Source organism: Emydura macquarii, unplaced genomic scaffold (genome assembly GCF_026122565.2).
Source record: "Emydura macquarii macquarii isolate MOO-44397 ecotype Brisbane River unplaced genomic scaffold, CSIRO-AGI_Emac_v2 contig_3517, whole genome shotgun sequence".
Taxonomy (NCBI): domain Eukaryota; kingdom Metazoa; phylum Chordata; order Testudines; family Chelidae; genus Emydura; species Emydura macquarii.
The window spans coordinates 1,012,646-1,032,589 of NW_027133654.1; the positions used below are offsets into that span (position 1 = coordinate 1,012,646).

The 19,944-nt window shown below is 38.7% G+C and overlaps 1 protein-coding gene across 1 annotated transcript in view; it reads right to left on the reverse strand.

Annotated features, from left to right (window-relative positions):
- Positions 1-2,662: 2,662 nt before the first annotated feature.
- FMN2 (formin 2) overlaps positions 2,663-19,944 on the reverse strand; it is a 227,799-nt gene continuing 210,517 nt past the window's right edge. Inside the window, exons 18-19 of the mRNA XM_067535849.1 lie at positions 6,207-6,288; positions 2,663-4,734 (exon numbers count right to left, since the gene is read on the reverse strand). Of these exons, the coding sequence (XP_067391950.1) occupies positions 4,708-4,734; positions 6,207-6,288 (109 nt within the window). The 3' untranslated portion in view covers positions 2,663-4,707. The remainder of the gene's footprint in view (positions 4,735-6,206; positions 6,289-19,944) is intronic.

The following is a 19,944-nucleotide window of genomic DNA, read 5'->3' on the forward strand; positions in this document are numbered from 1 at the left end:
AGGTTCATGATTCCGTTAGGTGGCAGGATGCCTAGGCATTAGGTGTTGCAATGCACGTCTGCCAGTGGCCACTAGTGGTGGCAGATGAGAAGTGACAAAGAAAAAAGAATCCTGGCTACCCTGAAAGAGAGAAACTTCAGGAGAGCTGGAGAAAGTAGAAGATAATGCAAGCCCATGAAGTGCAATTTAGGGTTATAGGTGTAGCTGAGAGCAACACCTGAATTCAGATTGCGTAAGAACTAGAGTGTCTTTCCTAGTAGCTGCATAATTAGGTATTATGGGGTTGGTGTGACAAATACAGTAGAGATGAACACATCCTGGGCTAACAAAGTGTTTTAGTGTTTAGGTTAATTTAGCCCATGATGCTGTATTAAAGAAACCCTCATTTCAACACTGACATTTCAGTATCAAAACTGCATTTTAAAGGTATGTAGAAGCTGATCTACTGATTTCAATAGGAGAGTTTGGGACCTAAATATCTTTGAGGATCTGAAACTGAGTCTTTATTAAACAGGTGAGGTGGTGTAATATCTTTTACACAAGGTATTTTCCCCCATCTCTAGCTCTCTGTTGACCTCTGGTGCATGCAGTCTTTGCCAGAGACTAAATGTAAACTGAATTGTTTGGCATATAATATTTTCTATTTAAATGCATTTAAGTAGGCCACATTACTGCCTGCATTCAGCAGTGCTAAGTTTATATGTGAAGAAGTACAAAGCCTCCAGTCTTTTTCTCTGCATGTGCTAATGGAGCTGGAAGGGGTTAGGGGTTGCCATATAAACGTACAAATGCATTGGAGGAATTCATAAGATAGAAACTGAAAAGGTGAATGAAACCAAAATGTTACTAAGTTAATTAACATTTATGCACCCTGAAAAGAGAAATGCACGTCCCCTCCATTCATCAGAGCGGAGTCATTTTGTCAAAGATGCTTGAGTGGCATTTCATCTTGTTACCTATTATGGCACTGAGGGCCGTGAGCTGTGCTGTGCAGGTTCCAGGGAATAAGCAGGGTTGTGTAGTGCAAGCAGCAGGCTGGACATGATGAGGGATCAAGTGGGCTCTGCAGACAATCCTGTGGGAGCCCAGCACATTTGCAGTGAGGCAAATTGGTCATAAGTGTCAATGCCTTCAAAAAAACAAAACACAAACTTTATATTTCACATGTCAAACCTATTTTGGTTGCAGGGATCTCAGCTACCCAGTAACAGCATCCCCCCTTAATCCATCTCTAGCCTATCGAAGAAGCTGACGACATAGGGACTTCTTGCCTCGCCAAATTAGGGACTCAGGATATTCAGCCACTTTTGTGTTTTTACCAGCCCTTTATTCTGTGCTGTTATATTTTGTTTTAAAGACAAATCCATTTCCTCTCTCTGAATAGCTTCACAGCAATACTCACCATGGCTGAGGAGGCTGAAAGCATCATTGAGACATTGAGGCTGCTCTTTGTCTAAATTATCCATCACCATGGAATCCAACCGCCTGATAGGTTTCCTCTGTGGAAGGGGTTTAAGAACAGGGTGACCTATTGGTTCCAAAACTATGGAGTTGTCTAACAGTTTATTGAGCATTCAAAACTAGTCTGTAAAACTACTTCATGACCCGGATACAGGAGTAGTACAGTATTAGTTCAGGCAGTAAGCAATGAAGGGAGATTGCTAGATATAATCATTCAGACCCAGAGAAGAACATTAAACAGAAACTAGACACATCTATCACATTTACAAGCAATATTTATATCTACCATCCTTAATGCTGTCCTAACATTAACAGTGATAGGTGTGCTGTAAATAGACCTGTAATAAATTTTACTTTTTCCATCTCACTAAGTAATATAATTGCCATGGGGTAGATATGGAATCTGGACTAGGAGGGAAGGTGTCTGAGGAAGAATTGGTCCAAGGGTATGAAAAAGTTAGAAAATCACTGATGCTACCACCTCTTGAAACTCTGTTTTTAGAAACTGATCACTCAGATGTGACTTGGGTTATCCATGTTACATGTGCAAATGTTTCTATACTACATGAAATAGTGAGAGAATTTAGTTGGGATTGGTTTAATTTAATTGGGGTTGGTCCTGCTTTGAGTAGGGGTTGGACTAGATGACCTCCTGAGGTCCCTTCCAACCCTAATCTTCTATAATGCACTAGATTATTAGATGATGCATTAATATAGTATAACTATTTCATATGCACGCGTGCATTTGTTTTTATATATATATATATATATATATATACACAAAGTCTTTGTCCAAATATAGGGAAGCCAGTAATCTGGTGAATGGATATTTGTAGGGACAAATCCTATGTGGAACCAAGAATCCTCTAAACAGAGCAACTTCACAGCTATAGAGTGAGAGAATGACCCAGAGAGATGATAGGCACCTCGCTTAATGCACTATCAGAAGACATTCAGATACTATGAAGGTAAAAATAGTAGAAGATCCTATATAGAATTGAATAGAGCTGTAGGAGTCCCTCCATGGCTCTGAGTGAAAGAAATATGCATATAGTTGTGGATTCGCTGCCCCCAATTCCCGCACATGCAAAGGGGAAGGAGCACCGCCTTTCCACAGGTGAATCACATAAGTTCTGCTGGGTCAGGGCCCTCCTTGAGACAGCATAATGATCAGTGAAGGGAAAAAAAAAGCACCTTTGGTCTCATTATTCCTTTTATTTTCATATAAATTAACATTCTAAAAAAATTGAAGTAGAAACACTAAATACAGTATTGCACATAGCGATCTGTTAGATGTCCTATTGTTTCATTTAGTATGGTAATATACATACTGTAGGTACTGAAGGGAACAGGAAGGCTACAAAACCAAAACATGCTACTGTATCCTTGCACTTAAATAAAACGAAATGCAAAAGTTAAGAGCAAAAGTTTACATAAATACAAACATGGGTTTGAATCAGTGCCATTAAAATAACTTTATTTTTAAGTTACTTTCCATAAGTTACTCGTAACAGCAAATAATCTCTTTTCCCTTTTGCAAGAAGTAACATTACTCCCAACACCACATGATTTACAACTCAATTCTTGGTAATCATATCCTTGCCAGAAGTTATCGTGAGCACAGAATTTTATATAGTTTTCTCAAGCTACAGGAGACTTATTTTTCACATAAGTGAAGAACATCTTTTCTAGTGCTTAGTATAAGTGAAGAACAATGGATTCCTGAGGTCATATTTTATGCTGCCCTTATGACACCTGGTACTGTATATTAGCCTCTAGACAGCCAGGAATGTCTTATGATGTACTTGGATAGATAGGGAATAATCCACACCAGCAGGTTAGACCTCAAACCACTCCGAAGTTTATGCTACCCCAGTGTCTTCAATGCTAAGAGATTGTGAGCATGTGCACCCAATTCATTCCACACATTCCTGTTTCTTAGAAAATGGTGCTTTGGAAGAGAACTGTTACAAGGCCAGTTCATGTTGGGCTCAGTAGTTACATCTGGGGAAGAGGGTCTTTATTGGCTCAACAAATCAAAATTGATAAATCCTTAGGTTAATTTCCAGATCACAAATAGAAATTAATCATGTGGATTAAAAAAGAAGGCATATTCATAGACTTCCATTGCCTCCTAGCCAACAGTATGGACTACCTAGGAGGTAAAAAATAAGGACTTTGATGTTAAATGTGAAATTGACATGAATTAGTCAATACCTTTGTTTTCTTTCAGGACTGGTGTTGAGTACCGTATTTCTCTAACACCAATATCTAGATTATCTTTTAATATTCCTGTTACAGGGAGTCTTTAATTAATTAAGATAATTCAGAGAGGGAAGTCTGCTAGAAACATCATAGTCATGAGACTCCTGTATGACTCAAATAATCATTGGTATAACTGTAATATCCCTTATAGGTTTTTCTGCATACAAATCAGCAGCCTTGCTAGCAAGTTATAGTGGCTGAGTTTCGTTTTTATCCTCTGAAGTACTCCTGTGATATTTTGTGTTTACTGCTATTCACTTCAATGTTTTGGTTCAGGTTTTCCAACTCCCCCTCCCACTATTCACTATCTGGCAAAAGATGAAGAAAAAGTATCCTGCCTTATTGATTTGAAAGATAGTTACGGTAAACATCTTGTTCTATATTTAGTTATGGAGGGCAACTAAACAAGTTGAGAAAGCATTGATTATACTGTATAAACAGCACTTAACGATTCAAAATACAAACTACAAATGTCAACATGAAACGGATACAAACAAGTCACTAGAAGTAACATTTCTTTCCCTAATCTAAATGCAGTGCCATGGAGTATTTGTGTTGGACAGATGTTGCCAGTAGGAATGGAAATATTTTATTGTGTCAAGTAGCATTCTTGTGAAGTTCAACTTTAATAGAATTTTCAGCATGTTCAGAACTGCCTCTTATGCATGCTGGTTTGGTCTACCGGTATTTCACCATAAACTTTACAAAATACCATTTTTGGGTGGAGAATGAGGCACAGGATACAGGGAAGATGTCTCAAGTCCATAACTAGTGTATTGCTGGGCACTCCATTACAGTGATTACATTCATTCATGAATGTACAGTGCACATGCTATCAGAGAGAAATTCTAGAGAACAAAAAGCAAATTTGAAAGGCCAAGAGGAAAACAAATTATCTGAATGATGTAGTTTCCTTTCCCGCCCCCAACAGACATGTTGAGTTTTACTGACCAAGTGGCAATGGCTTTTACATTTCTTCTCTCAGATCTTCATACTTAGCTTTGCTTTCTGAAAATAAACACCATAAAAATAAAGTTACTATATACAACTATATGTATTGTACAAATAGGTAAAGCACAGGGATGTGTAGGCTAATCTTCAATTGTATCTAATGTATCGTTTACTTATAAAACCCCACAACTAATTCAGTTTTAAATAGATCTAAAGTACAAGATGACTAACCATGCTGTCTGTGACATTACTATTTGTAACTCTATTTATATTGTAAGCTTTTGGAGCAGGGTCCATCCTTTTGTTGTATGTACACTGCCCAGCACAATCGAGTTCCAATCCCCATTTGGGGCTTTTAGGCACATTAGCAATACAAATAATAATACACGTTTAATTAAACGCATGGGTATTCTTGAAGAATACCATAAATCCATATGATTTTGTTCTCACCAAGTGAAAAACACCAAACAAGATTTTAAAATCTACATCTTGATGTGATTACAAATAAAGTTGATAAACTAAGATCTAGTTTATCATTCTTAGCCAAGCTATTACCTCATTTACATTTCCTGTGTCACTAACCATGCCAGTTACAAGAAACAGCAGCAATAATTCTTTTCTTTGTATGCTGAATTATGCCAGAGAGATTATGGTAAATGACAACATATTTTGTTTTAAGGACATGTGCCACATATCACAATGATTAATAAAATAGCATTAAATACAAAACAATCATGTTTTTAGGGAAAAAACCATGACCAAGGAAATAGTCATTCATTTTTAAATATTGCCAAAAAGAAGCATAGGCAGACACTATGAAAGTTAGGCACCAGATTAATTTTCCACCAGGAAAAAAAATCCAGCCATTGTAAAATAGGCCCAGATCCTGAAAATGCTTATGCACGTACTTAGCTTTAACAACCTGAGAAGGTCCACTGAAGTTAATAGGAATGACTCACGCACTTAAAACTAAAGATATGTGTAAGTATCTTCTAGATCAATGCTATAGTTTGTAGAGAGTTGTACAGCTCAAGAGATTAGTAAAAGATGAGTATCTTCTTTTTTCTAGGTCTCTATCTCCAATCCAGCCCAAGTCCATGGTGACTAACAGTCACTGTCATCTGACAGGTCTTCAGTGCAGTCTCAGGGGACAGGTGACCACATCACAAAACCCCCATCACACTTGGCAACAATTGGCAGCCTCAGCAATGGGACCAAACATTGGATGGATCTGGAGGCTGAACTACCTTCTCACTCACAGAGGCCTGGTCTATTCCAGATTCTGGGGAGTAAGGCACATTGGCAGAGCAGCATGGGGAAATTTTCACTGCCACTGCCTGTGCTGTATCTGTTTGGTGGATAAATACAGGACTTCAGTCTACAGGGTTGTCAATCTGGCAACTTTCACAAAAACACTAAACTCAGGCAAATTTAAAAATAAATGATAAATAAGTACATCAGGATAATGTACATACAAAAAGAATAAAGAAAGTTAGCAGGAGCAGTATAATAGTACAATCCATTCTTACTATTCCAGAGTCGTGTCTTGGCTTTATATTGTAAAGTGACTTCCCCTTTTTCTGTCGACACACTTCCTCTGCTTCTTTAACCCTGAAGAGAGAAATTTTAATGAATATGTCACTGGATTAAAGGCATTTGCAAAACGAGTATGTGAATCAAAAATTGTATGTGAATCAAAGATAAAGGCTTAAAGACAACAAATGTTTAATTCCCGCCCTGCGCCTTCCCCCCCCCCCCCAATACACTGCAGTGGTCTGCAAGATACCATTTATAATAAGTATTTGCACAGTCTCTACCATACCACTAAAATTAGGATGCAAATATGTCATGCTTAAAAATATACCATCTGACGCAAAGAGTTGTTTTGCAGGTGTTCGTGTTGGAAATTGCATTTCCGTTAATCATTGCTGACACTTTTGAAATCATCCCTCAACATTTCATTGTCTGCATGCTGCCAACAGAAGCTTTGCCACTCTTGATGGTGGCTATTCCCAGTTTGTCCTTCATTTACCTAACAATTTAATTTATTTTGACAGAAACTTATGAAACAATTCATCACAAATTTCCAGTCTTTGTTTTCATATTCATCATTGAGGAAACTTAAAAAAAAAAAAAAAAAAAAAAATTTAAAACAAACATTTTTCAGCCTCAGAGCTGTTTACAATCTACGGGCCTGATTTTATTAACCTTTACTGCCAGGAGCAGTGCTTATTATTAGGAGTTGACATCAGTGAGATCGTTCACAGTAGTAAGTGATTGCAGGTTTGGAATCCCTACTCACCCAAGTATTTATGTGTTTTGATTTACAATAAGTATGTACAACACCACCCCCACTATGCCTATTCATGCCCCTTTGCCAGATACTAAGAGTACAAAATAAAGCAAGAAACTGCTCCTCACTCCACTCCAAATATATAAAAATCCAAACTACAGTAAATCAAGCTCAAGCAGTGCTCTCTCCCCCCACAAAATCCAGCCCTTGCTCTTTCCTCTCCAAAAGTCTGGGTAAATAGATAGGCCTTGTAGCAGGCTCTGTACGTCAACACATCTGGGCTATTCTGGACCAAAGAGAGGAACAGGTTCCAAAGTTGAGGGCTTTTTGCAATGGGACTACTTGCCTCAAAGATCCCTCATGCGAGGAGGGCTGTAAGTCAGGACCCTAATTAAATGACCCTCAGCAAACACAGCATTTATGATGGGGTAAATCTCCCTGGGGCCAGCAGCAGGGTGTTGTAGGTGCAGTACTATCCCCTAGGATCTGCTCTTGTCAGTAGCCTGCCAGAGCCCAGGTTTGGTGAGCTCCCGGACACCCTGTAAAATGTGTTTGCTTCGTTAAGATTTTGATTGATCCGTGGCTCAATCTAAGATTGCCATTGGGTGTTTGAAGCATTGACACGGGTTACTTTGTAAATAGTGATGTTTAATGGGGTTGACACTCTTCAATGAGGGATGGCAATCTACTTTATAAATAAAAGGATAGCAAAAAAGAGCCCGGTAAAGCCCACATTGACTTTCCACATATTTGCTAGTAGTATGAATTTTGGCCTTACTTTGCCTTTTTCATCATCATCCAGCAGTGAGAAACAAACAGGAAAAAGATACTGAAGGAATGAGTAAAGAAACCAGTGATACATCCTGGGGTTGGTCTCTATGGATAGTCTCCAAACCCCTTGCGTGTCTGCTATTTTGCTGGGAATATAAGAAGCAATGTGAGAAGCAGATTTTTTAAAACTGTTTTACATTATTAAGGGGACAGATTTTCAAAAAAGACCAGCTTCCATTTAGAAACTTAAATACAAGTGGCCAGTTTTTCAAAAGTGCTCAGCACCCAATGAAAATGTGAGCCCAATTGCGTCTGCTGAACACTTTTTTTGGAAATCTGGTGCTAAGTTCTCGTCCCTTTTATCCAACTTCAGCCAGCACCCTCTTCGCTCTTTTCATAAATACAAAATGTATACTTTTGCAAATCAGCTTTGATCATGATTCTCTCCCAGTAATGAAATCAAAGTGCTCACTGAACTCAACATCTTAAACTTAACAAATGCAGGTACATTTCTAATTGTACTGTTTTGTTTTGTTTTTAAACAAAAAGTGATTACACATTATTTTGAAACTGCAACATTCCAGTCTAAATGAGAAGCAGATGGGGTGATGCTACACCATATACACAAAGCCTTTGCAAAAATGCTTAACAGCCAAGTAGTGCGGCTTTTATAAAAGGTATTTTAAATGGGCTCCATAAAGGTGGCAGCCAAGATGTAGTGGTAGCTTTAGAACAGCAGTTTAGACAGATAGTATAAAATGCAGTCAAGTTCACAGGATTCTGTCCACTTCCAAAGAACCACTTACCCTTTCTAATTAACTTTTATGCAAATTTGATCCCACTTGTGAGACACCTATCTGCTGTGGTCACGTCCTAATAATCCATTAGACAGTTTGTCCAATAAAAGGTATTACCTCCCCCACCTTGTCTCTGTAGACACCTCTGAGGCATTCAAAAGGTTCTATTACTAAGATTAATACATATTATAACAGTGCACTTCACATTTTATGCAACTATAGTCACTAGATACGTGGTATATCTCACTTCAGCAAAAGTGGATCAAATCCTTGGCTGATATAAATGAGCATAGCTTCAGCCTCGTATGTTCTGCTAACTCAGCAACAAATTTATGGGTTTTATTAAATAATCGATATATCTGCAAATGTTGAGACTACTCAACAGCCACTAATGCAAAGGACAGATGGTGTGGAACACACAGCAATATTTTTCTAAACCAACTCACTCTGATCTGGAAGTTGCTGTCCAATAACAACATCAGGGAAGCTTTAGTTCCATGCTCTGTCCCAATTAAGTGAACCCTTTCTGGGACATACTGCCCATTGTATTTTGTTTATGATCACATATGGCAGTTCTGTTGTGGACTGCAAGTCAAGGCAAAGCTGCTGACTTAACTATTTTCTGGTAGATGTCAGAGATGCCTAGGCAGATCCAGAGAAAACTAACTGTTCATGGTGTTACAATAGGAACAAAAAAAGTGTTATATATTGTAAGTACTTCATCAGCATAAGGAGCTAAAAATCAATCTTAATCAATGAAAGCTTTGAACTATCCAACATTGATTTCCCCTCTATTCTAAAAAGAATATTATTTCTAAACCAGATCATACTGTAAGTTAGAGTTGGGTGACATTTTTCAAATTCCAAAATTGACAAAGTTTAAGTAAAATCTTGAATTTCACTCCAAAAAAGGGTAAAAAGTGAAAAAGTCTCCATATTTCAACTATCTCCAATCATAGCTTAAGAGAAAAAGGAGTTTGTGTCCTATATGAAAAAGTCCTACAGAAGTTGATAAAAATTAATGACCTTTTACTAAATGCTTTTAGTCTCTCACAGAATGTAATAGAGAATTATAACCCTGCAATAATTCTATGTCAAGGTTATAGAAACCAACAGAACGGTTATCATTCTCTGTAAAATTCTACATACTTTAGACTAAATTCTACATAACCTTATTACATTTCCATAGAGCTCTATTTATTTCCTTCCTAATAAGTTCTACTATAATGTACTATAACCAATGTGTGGGGATGGTGGAGGACAGGGAGGAAGAACTGTGCAGGATTCAGATTGTTTAGGGTTGAATCCTGGACCCACTGCAAAGCCCTCAGTTCCTCTTTGAGAAAGGTTTTGATGTCATTGTTCAAGAGACTCTTTCCACTTCAGGAAGGGTCTTCCATGTTGATGACACCTCAACCCTATGCTCAGTATGATTATTACACTGCAAAACTAAAACTCTGATGAAATGAAGGATTTCCGTGATTTGACAGGTGTGCAGTTTCTACTCCCCACCTATTCTGATTTACACATTCATCTTTCTAACCTGTATGCAGTGTAGTAACCATTGACAGAGCACAGCAGAGTCATTCATGATACTGCATAGCTTGATAAATTCAGTACTGGTACTGGTTTCAGATATCAGTTCAAATGCATAGCTCAGTCCAACAAACACAGAGTAATATTAAAATGTACCGAAGAGTTGTTATTACAGCTGAATAAGTGATATCCAGGCCCAGATTAACCAGTGTGCACTTGTAGAGAGCCCCCATCTCGGAAGAGTCCCTGATCACTGGAGGAGAAAAATACATCCAAAACTGAGTGATGCTGTGACCACTTGTGCCAAGTTTCAACACATCTCACTCAGGTTTTGGTCATGGCGGAGGGGCAGCTTGTCCCAACCTGAGCCGTGCGGAGCTGTGAAAGCGCTGGGTGGGCAATGGGAGTGAGCAGAGCTGGGAAGCTGGGACCAGGAGATGCCACCCTCATCCAAGATGGGAGTGGAGCTGATCCTGGGGAGGCACACTGGTGAGTAGCCAGGAAGGCCAGGGCTAGTGTGTAAAGGGCTGGAGGGGAGAGGGGAGTTGGTGGTAGGCTATGAGGGGAATGAAGAATGTTGGAGGATTGCAGGGTGAGAGAAGGATCCTGGGGAGTTGAAGGAGATCTGGGGAGGAATGGGGAGGTTGGAGACTGTGGCTGAGGTGAGTGGAACATATGTCAGGGCTGCCAGGCTGTGTGGGGCCTGATGGAGGGTTGTTGGGGTACTCGTGGGGTGGGAGTGGCATCCAGGAGTTTGTGTGGAGTGGGAGTGCTTTGCTGAGTGACCCCTGTGCAAGAAGCTCAGCATCCTAGTTATGCCACGCAGGGCGGGCAGCAGCTGAAGCAGAGCACTCCTACTCTGGACGTGCTCTCGGGCAGTTTGTATGGCACAGGGTTCCACAATCCACCGGTGGCAATGTGCTGCTCTGGCAGAGGGGGCTGCAAGGCAGCATCCTCTGAGGTGCCTGGAAAGCTTCTCACTCCTCTGGCTGCCTCTGCCCTGTTTCTCCTACACAGGGAGCTCACTCACTTCTCAGGAGGGTGATTTGTGGTGGAAACGGCTCCAGCCCTCTGTTCTCAGGGGCAGGAGGAGAGCAGCACACTGAAGTTTCGTATAAGGCAGCAGATTGTCTTGTCTATCCCATGCACTGTCTACTTAAAGGAAGATGGGGGACCCCAATTTTCACAGTGTACAGGGCCCCAAAATTCTTTAATCTGGGCCAAGTTATGTGTATTGAAATCTCCGACTGCAACTTTGAGTGTCTGCAGGATAGTTCTTACTGTGACACATTACAAGCCAATTGGCAATTAAACTCGGACTCGATAGGTCTTGTCTCCCAGTTTGGAGTTCGGTGCAACCCAGCACTAGGTACTGAGAGGGGTTGAGCTGATTCTACTCTAGACTTCTTTATAAAGAAGGCAGAGGTGCAGTGACACCTATGTTCTAAGCCATCGAGCCAGGTTTCGGTAGGTTGCATGTCCAATACTTAAAAAAATATATAAAAAAAAAAAAAAGGACTTCTCTTGAGCTTGTGAATATTTTATTTATGGAGCTATAAATGTGGTAAGTGAAAAACAGTGTGGTCTAGTGGACAGGGCCCAAAGCCAGGAGCCAGGAACTACTGAATTTTAATTGCAGACGAACCACTTACTCATTGTGTGGCTTGGGCTACTTAACTTGTCTGTCTCTTGGTCTCCTGATCCTGTCATGAGATGTATGCAGACAGATTCCTGTGCTTCCACAGAGCCTCACTGAAGTCAATACAACTTTACATGCATGCATCTCTAGCATCAGAAAAATAAGCTTCCTCTGTAAAATGAAGGTAACATCACTGGGATGCTGTGAGGGGCTCAATTTATGACTATTTAAAAAATGGGAAGCATTGTGTAAGTGTTAAACTGTAGTATTACATATTAACAAGGCTGGTGGAAAGCATTACCTTTTATCTTCAGTCTACAGCTGTGGTCCTTAGCCTTCTGCAGTGCTAAATCCAAAAGCAACTAAACTATTATTAATTGTTGCAATGTGCAAACGTATATTCTGAAGGCTGAAAATATGACTTAATCCAGGATTTTATTTAAATTAAAAATTAAAATGTGCTAATTTCTCCTTTCAAAAAGCCCCAAAAATATACTGGTATGAAAATTTCTACCACTTACAATTACAGAAATCAGAAGGGCAGACAAGCAGCTCCTTTTGGAGCCACCAGCTAGATTAATACTTTAGATTAGTTGGACACGACTTTAACATGTCATCAGCAGTTTCCTCCCTTCCCTGGGAGTCTGTGTTTGTACTTTTTCACCATGATAAAGTGGACTGGGGAATGAACTCATTTTAAATCCCCTTTTCTTTGCCAACTGCCATGTTTTGTAATACGTGCAGTGATGTGCACAGGATTTGCCAGTTATTTAACTCACTACATAATCATTTATAATATATATTATATCTATTTATACACATTTATACATTTATAATATATATAATACACATAATATATATAATTTATAATCATTTGTGCAAATGATTATATTTAGGATTTCCATTGTGTTTTCAACCTTACATATGAAAGGAATTTTCAAAAGTGGATAAGCATAAGGCAGAGAGGTGAGAGGAACCTTGGCTAATATCACATTTTCTATTTGTTCTACTAAGAAATGTGCTAAAATTAGTCATTTTATTTATATATGACTGATGTTTAATATATATTGAAATATATAGTGAATATTTTATAATGGATAACTTGCCGATCACCATAACAATCAGCAACACTTGCAAAACTGTAAAAAAACAGAAATTGTATTTAAAAAGCCATAAAATCTGAACAAAATTAAAGAGAACAACCCCTGCTGTCATCAAAAAATATACTAAACAGGAAGGAATAAAACAAAAGAAATGAAGACAAAGGGTAAAAACACCAAATCAATAAAAAGCTGGAACCCTTTCCCTCCACTTCCCCCAGAATGTCCACAATATTAATAATAAACAAGAACCTTGGAAGGGATATAAACCGTCCTGCCTCAAGGAACAAACTCACCTCTTACTAATGAGGTTAGGAGGAAACTTTCCCTGGGGGCTAATTATTCCATAACTGGCTAATGCAGGGCTTCTTGCACCTTCCCCTGAAACATCTGGTGCTGTTCACTGGGAAGCAGGTCACTAGATTTGATGGATCACGGATCTCATCCAACTGCTATATTCCTAAATATGTTTTGTCTAAGTAAGCATTGTGAGGTTGGGCCCCATTTTTGTAATAAATGTTTCTAGCTATTACAGTCCAAAACCACTGAATAAATTCACAGTTTCAAGTGAATCAGAAAAAAGTAGGTCAGTTATGTGTCATAATCCTGGAAGAAGACGTGGCTGACTGTACGATACATAAAAATTAAAGGTCACAAGCTCATTTACTTAAACACATTTTACTGTTCTTTAATAGACTGTCTAAGAAACTAGTCTTCATCTTAGCATTTTTCTATAAATAATGAAATAGGAAACAATTTGCTAAAACATACACTTTTACCCACTGCTCTGACCTTATCAACCCCATCTCAGATCTCTTCGCTGGCTCCGTGTCCTTCTGAATGAAGTTCAGATTCCATTATGTCACTTTCAAGGCTTTCCACAATTTTGCTTTATCTATCTCCCAGAGCTTGTTTCTGCCTACTCCTTCCCTTGCAGCTTTTGCGCTACTCACTCATTTTACCTTGGTATCTGTCTCCTTTCACTCACTCTCATTTTTGTGCCTCTTTTCTCACTCTCTGGCTATTAACTTCAATGACACTGCAATGTATGTAGAGGTGCTATCTAATAATTTTTACTGAGATGTCATACTTTTTTGAACCCTCTAAGTGACTTGGTCAGAGAGGTAAAGTTACTGCTTAATTATGGTGGATTATTACAATTTCCTGAAGGAATGTAATTATCTAACTTCATAGGGGGTAGTGGAAAAAGAAAGCAGGAAAGTAATGCTTCTCTATCTACGAAAACCTGCCAACAAACACCACTGGGAGAAGGGAGGGAAGACAATTGCAGAACTATTACAGAACAATGGCATACATCCAGGCTGATGTGACACAGATCTTCCAAAAAACTCTTAGCAGGAAAGGGCAGTGGGGAGGGGGGAAGAGTCAATTGACAGGAGCTGTCTAGAAGAACAGGCTGACACAGAGAGAGAGAGATTGAGACTGCAGGAATCTAAAGAAATCGGTTAGATCCAGGAAATAGCAAGTCTTAGGCAAAGGCAGGTGCACATATAGACTGGTCTATTGTTTTTAAGATCTGCTTTATCCTAATTGCTTTGGTTCTACATAAATAATGCTTTGCTTTAAGGGGGCGGTTTGGTCACTGTATTACCACTGTCATTGCTGCTGGCTTAACGATTACCTGGCGTAACCATCTGAATGTAAAATTATAGTTGTTGCTCTACATTTACATCAGCATACAAAGAAAACGACTGTTGCTGGTGGGAAAATAACTGTAGCGTTTGAGCCTAAGTTAAATCTGCTGAGATAATCATGGTTAGGATCAGGGGACTGCGGCCCAAGGCCCAGTCGGAGTGTGGAAGAATCGTGCGATTCCATCCAGAGACAGGTGACGGTGGAAGTCCTGAGAACGGAGAAGGGGATGTGTTCAGACAGACCAGGAGATGTCAGAGGCACAATTAACCTGATTACTGTGGTAGGGACTATTCACATGCTTAACGTTAAGCATGTGCTTAGTTGCTTTGCTGGATCCAGGCCAGAAAGTCCATTTTTAAAGCTCTTCCCAAAATCCACTCCTTTCAGCAAACTTTGACTTCCATTGCATTGCTAGCTACTCCTTTTTGGCCCCCATCTTATTGCCTTGATTAAAACACAAGAAGAATACACAAGCTTCAGATGTAACAAAATATCAGTCACATTGTCTTTTATAATCTTTGCCCTTCCCATCTTCACCTGTTGTCATTTCTTGTGTTTGTCTAAATCAGGACCTAATCTTCGACACATTTACTATCAAGGTTAGTACTCACTGTTGTGTGCAGTTCAATTTAAAGCTAATGTAGTTCCAATATGGTAAAGAGGTAAATGGGATGATTATAGGCCTGTCAGCCTGACATTGATCCTGGACAAGATAGTGGAAATGTTGATACAGGACACCATTAATGAAGAATTAAAAGAGGGTAATATCAACATGGATTTATGGAAATTTTCTAAACTCACTTGATTCTTTTTTGATGAGATGACAAGTTTGGTTGATAGAGGTAATAGTATTGATGTAGTATACTTAGACTTCTGTAAGTCATTTGACTTGGTGCCTCATAGCATTTTGATTAAAAAACTAGAATAATACAAAATTAATATGGCACACATTAAATGGATTAAAAGCTGGCTAACTGGATAGTTCTCAAAATGTAATTGTAAATGGGGAATCATCACTGAGCGAGTGTGTTTCTAGTGGGATACAACAGGGATCAGACCTTGGCACTACACTATTTAACATTTTAACAATGACTTGGAAGAAAACATAAAATCACCACCAATAAAGTTTTCAGAGGACATAAAAATTAGGGGAGTGGTAAATAATGAAGAGGAGAGTTCACTGATTCAGAGCAAACTGAATTGCTTGATAAGCTGGCAAGTGAAAGCAAACACCATCCATGTTAATAGGGCCAAAAGTAAATGTATACATATAGGAACAAAGAAAGAAGGTCATATTTACAGAATGGGGGATCCTACTCTAGGAAGCAGTGACTCTGAGAAAGATTTGGGGGTGGTGATGGATAATCAGCTGCACATGAGCTCCCAGTGCAATGCTGTGGCCAAAAGGGTCGATGTGATCCTTGGATGTATAAGAGAGGAATCTCAAGTAGGAGTAAAGAGGTTATTTTACCTCTGTATTTGGCACTGGTGTGACCAATGCCAGGATGCTGTGTCCAGTTCTGATGTTCTCATGTCAGAAAGGATGTTGATAAATTGGAGAGGGTTCAGAGAACAGCCACAAGAATGGTAAAAGGATTAGAAAACATACCTTATAGTGACAACCTCAAGGAGTTCAATCTATTTAGCTTAACAAAGAGACTGTTAAGGGGTGACTTGATTACAGTCCATAAATACCTACATGCGGAACAAATATTTGACAATGGACCCTTAAGCGTAACAGAGAAAAGTATAGCAAGTTCCAATGGTTGCAAGTTGAAGTTAGAGAAATTCAGACTGGAAATAAGATGTAAACTTTTAACTGTTAGGGTAATTATCTATTGGGACACTATCAAATGTTGTGATGGATTCTCCATAACTGGCAATTTTTAAATCAAGACTGGATGTTTTTCTCAAAGATATGGTCCCATCCAAACAGGAATTATTGTGGGGAAGCTCTATGGCCTGTGTTATACAGGAAGTCAGACTAGATGATCACAATGGTCCCTTCTGGCCTTGGAATCATGAATCTATAAATTGCAGAGACCATTCACATCAGTGAGCAATCTCAGGATCAGACCCGAATGATGCTTTATAAATATTAAATAAATATTAAATAAATATTTCCATAATTTGAATCTCTCTCATTCAGACAAATGTATGTCTTAATTTAGCTAAAAAGTGACCTGTTTTATTTCAGAAAGGATTTCCTCCCATGCAGTTACAGCAATAGTAAAACACTCAGTAAATGTAAAAACATGCAAAATCCATGAGCATGTGAAAAATGTATATTTTTAACTAGTTATTATGCAGTGCAAAAGAAAGGCTCTCAAATCCTGCCTTTGAATAAAATTTGGAAATTTTACTGAAGGTTCATCTAAACCAAGGGAGCAGTTTCTTGTTTCCATCATAATAAAATTGTTTTTCTCCAGCACTTTCACCTCCCTCTCCCCCCTATTTATTGTCAGGCAAACATATACAAAATGTTCGCCATGATTAAACTTAAAGACAGCTTGCAAGATGAATAAGAGAGATACACTTTGGCACAGATACAGGAAAAAGAAACCAGACGTCCTTGCAGCCCTGAGGACAGAATCATTTTATCTACCTTAGACCAAACGCCAGCCTGACCACAGTCTTATCAAGACTCAGAGAATTTCTCTCATCATTCAAGCCAATGAGAAGGGGACCCACTTCCCTGCTACTAAGCATTAATAATTTTGTCTAACTAAGTATCTGTGGCAGACAGATTCATTTCCGACTGGCTCCGAGTAGGCTTGGTGGAGATACCCTGACACTTAACTAGAGTCTACTGGTACATGACAAATTTAAACATACTGACAAGGCTGGAATGTTACATGCTTTAGGTAGTAGAAGTGGTCACAACAAACCTTCCAACAATAAGCTAAGGGCAGACATTATTATTACACTTTGACAAGGTACTTCATGAAATGCAACACCATTGTGTCTGAAAAAACCAATATGTTGTAAGAAAGCGTAAAAAACTAAGTTAGGCAAGAGGCTTTAAAGTTTGAATTCAATGGATTTTTTCTTTAGTTAAATAAGAGGAAAAAAGGGATGTCACGTGACAAAGGTTTTAAACTGTTCTGTGAGGATTGCACTCTGTTTTGCAAGTACCTTGTTTATAATACTAAGACACATGAGCAATTTCTTTAAAAATCAGCCAAACCATTCAGTGCCAGATATTTGTCCAATCTCTGGAGTACCACGCAAGGAAAGAGAGTTATAAAGATCTTTCTTGTGAAACTGTTTATGAACAGAAGGGCTAAATGTGATTATTTCACCCTGTTTTTTTAAATGTATTTATTTAATTATTTACTAATTATTATTCTTCTGGAGCAGGACATCATATTTCTTGCATGAGATAATCACAGCCAGAAATCAGAATCGTTAAAATAAAAGTAATTTATAAAAACACAAGCAAAAGTTTAGAGCTTTTGCACTAAGGCTATCAGGGCTGAAGTGATGAAACAGACTTGATTCAGTAACTGACTGCAAAGACTTTTATACAGATAAGAAGCTCATTATAATGTACCTGGTCCATCAAATTGACAGATGAAACCTAACCTCTGCCTACCAACAAAGAGGTTATGTGTTGGACTATCCTGATATCGCAGCCAACTTCTTGCACTGCTCCTTTAAGGACCACGTAGCAGACAATAGCTGGCTGAAAGACACCGTGATTAATCATACTTTGGCTCAGAGGATCAAGGACAAATGGATTAAAATGTTTTAATCTGACCACTTAAAATTGAAGTTAACCTGTAGCAGAACCCTGGACATTTTCCTCCTTTGTCAACAACTGATTCCCAGAACTCATACTACCCTGATATGTCATTTCTCAAACAACACACATCTTGGCAATACAGTGAAAAAGGAGCCTGGTATGTTTTGTTGATGAAGATTTAGTTTAGATTAGCAAGTATTGTAGATCTACTTTTTATTTATTTATTTTACTTTCAGATATTGGCCCATATCTTTGGATGATGAAAACTGACATAGCTCTCTTGATTTCTATATTATGTTACTCCAGTTATAATCTTTAGTATTGAAAGGCCCGTGGATCCATTTCAATACTACAAGTCCTTGGAGCTCTGCAAAACTCGGTAATAGAGCTGGTCAGAAATGTTCTGCTGGAATAATTTTCTGACAGGAAATGCAGTTTCTGTAAAATTTTCAGCAAGAAAATTTAAATTAAATGTTTCACTGTGGATTGGTTCAACCCAAATAGGAATATTAAGTTTTGTGAACTGATCTGACACATTTTGTTTCAGATCAGTTCAATATTTCTCAATCATGGCACATTGCCTTACTGAAGTTGTAGTTTGGGCTCCCTTTCTCTCCTATTGGCTGTGCTCTATGGAGAACTATATCTTCCACATTGCAGAGTGGACTCTCCTTCAACCAAGCTGCATGGGGCATCAAGGGATGAAATTGATTGTTTATGCATCAAGGGAGATGTAGTCCAGCCAAGGAGTCTGGTCGATAGGGGAGAATGGCGGCATCGGGTATCCAAATAAGAGCACCCCAGAGGCAAAGTGCTACAATAGGAAATCTTTTTGTCCTGATTTCGGATGACAGATGTTGAAATATTAGTATTTCTTGTGGGACAGACTTCTGAATTTCATACAGCACTACTTGGGTCCAAGATCCTGGTGGTCTAGGGATTTTATCTTATTCTGCTATGCAACAGGAGAAAGTCCAATAGTCTAATAACCATGGTTTCCAATCACATAGAAACACTTCTGTACAAACACAGACACACATCCAAAGTTCAAAAGGACAACTTTTAAAATTAAAGGAAACTCCATTCTTAAGTCACCAAATTGTACCTACTATGGCAACTCGTGATACTGAAAAATAAGCAGAATTGCCAACTGTTGTGATTTTATAACAAGTCTCCTAATACACATGTGCATGCACACACACACACACACACAAAATATTTCCCTATCTCCTGATTTACACCAGCAAATTCATGAATTTTGTCCTTAATCAAAGTGGCCAACATTTCCCATTACTTTCAATCAGACTGAAGCAAGGCTACCTTCAGGCAGATGACCTTCATTTCCTTACATCCCATATCAGATAATTTTGCATCCATTTTGTGGCCATGCTAGGTAAGACTACTGATCTTCATTATTACAGGAATGATACACTGAAGATTTACTATAGAAATTTCCCCCCCTCTGATTCTCCCTCCACTTCCCCATTCCTTCCTAAGTGAACAGTCCCATGCTCCCAGATCTCTCATCCTCAGGTCTAATTCACTGGTTCCTATTATAAGGGTGAACAAAAGATCCCTTAAATTACTTTGGGAGGACATAGCTTGTGCTATGAGATTTAATGCCCTTCTTTGCAAGCAATAGTGGCAGTTTACCGGTATGTGCCTTACTCTGCAATGCATAGATATCTAATGCCAGACTTTAAATTGCTCAACAGCAAGTTTTAAATCAT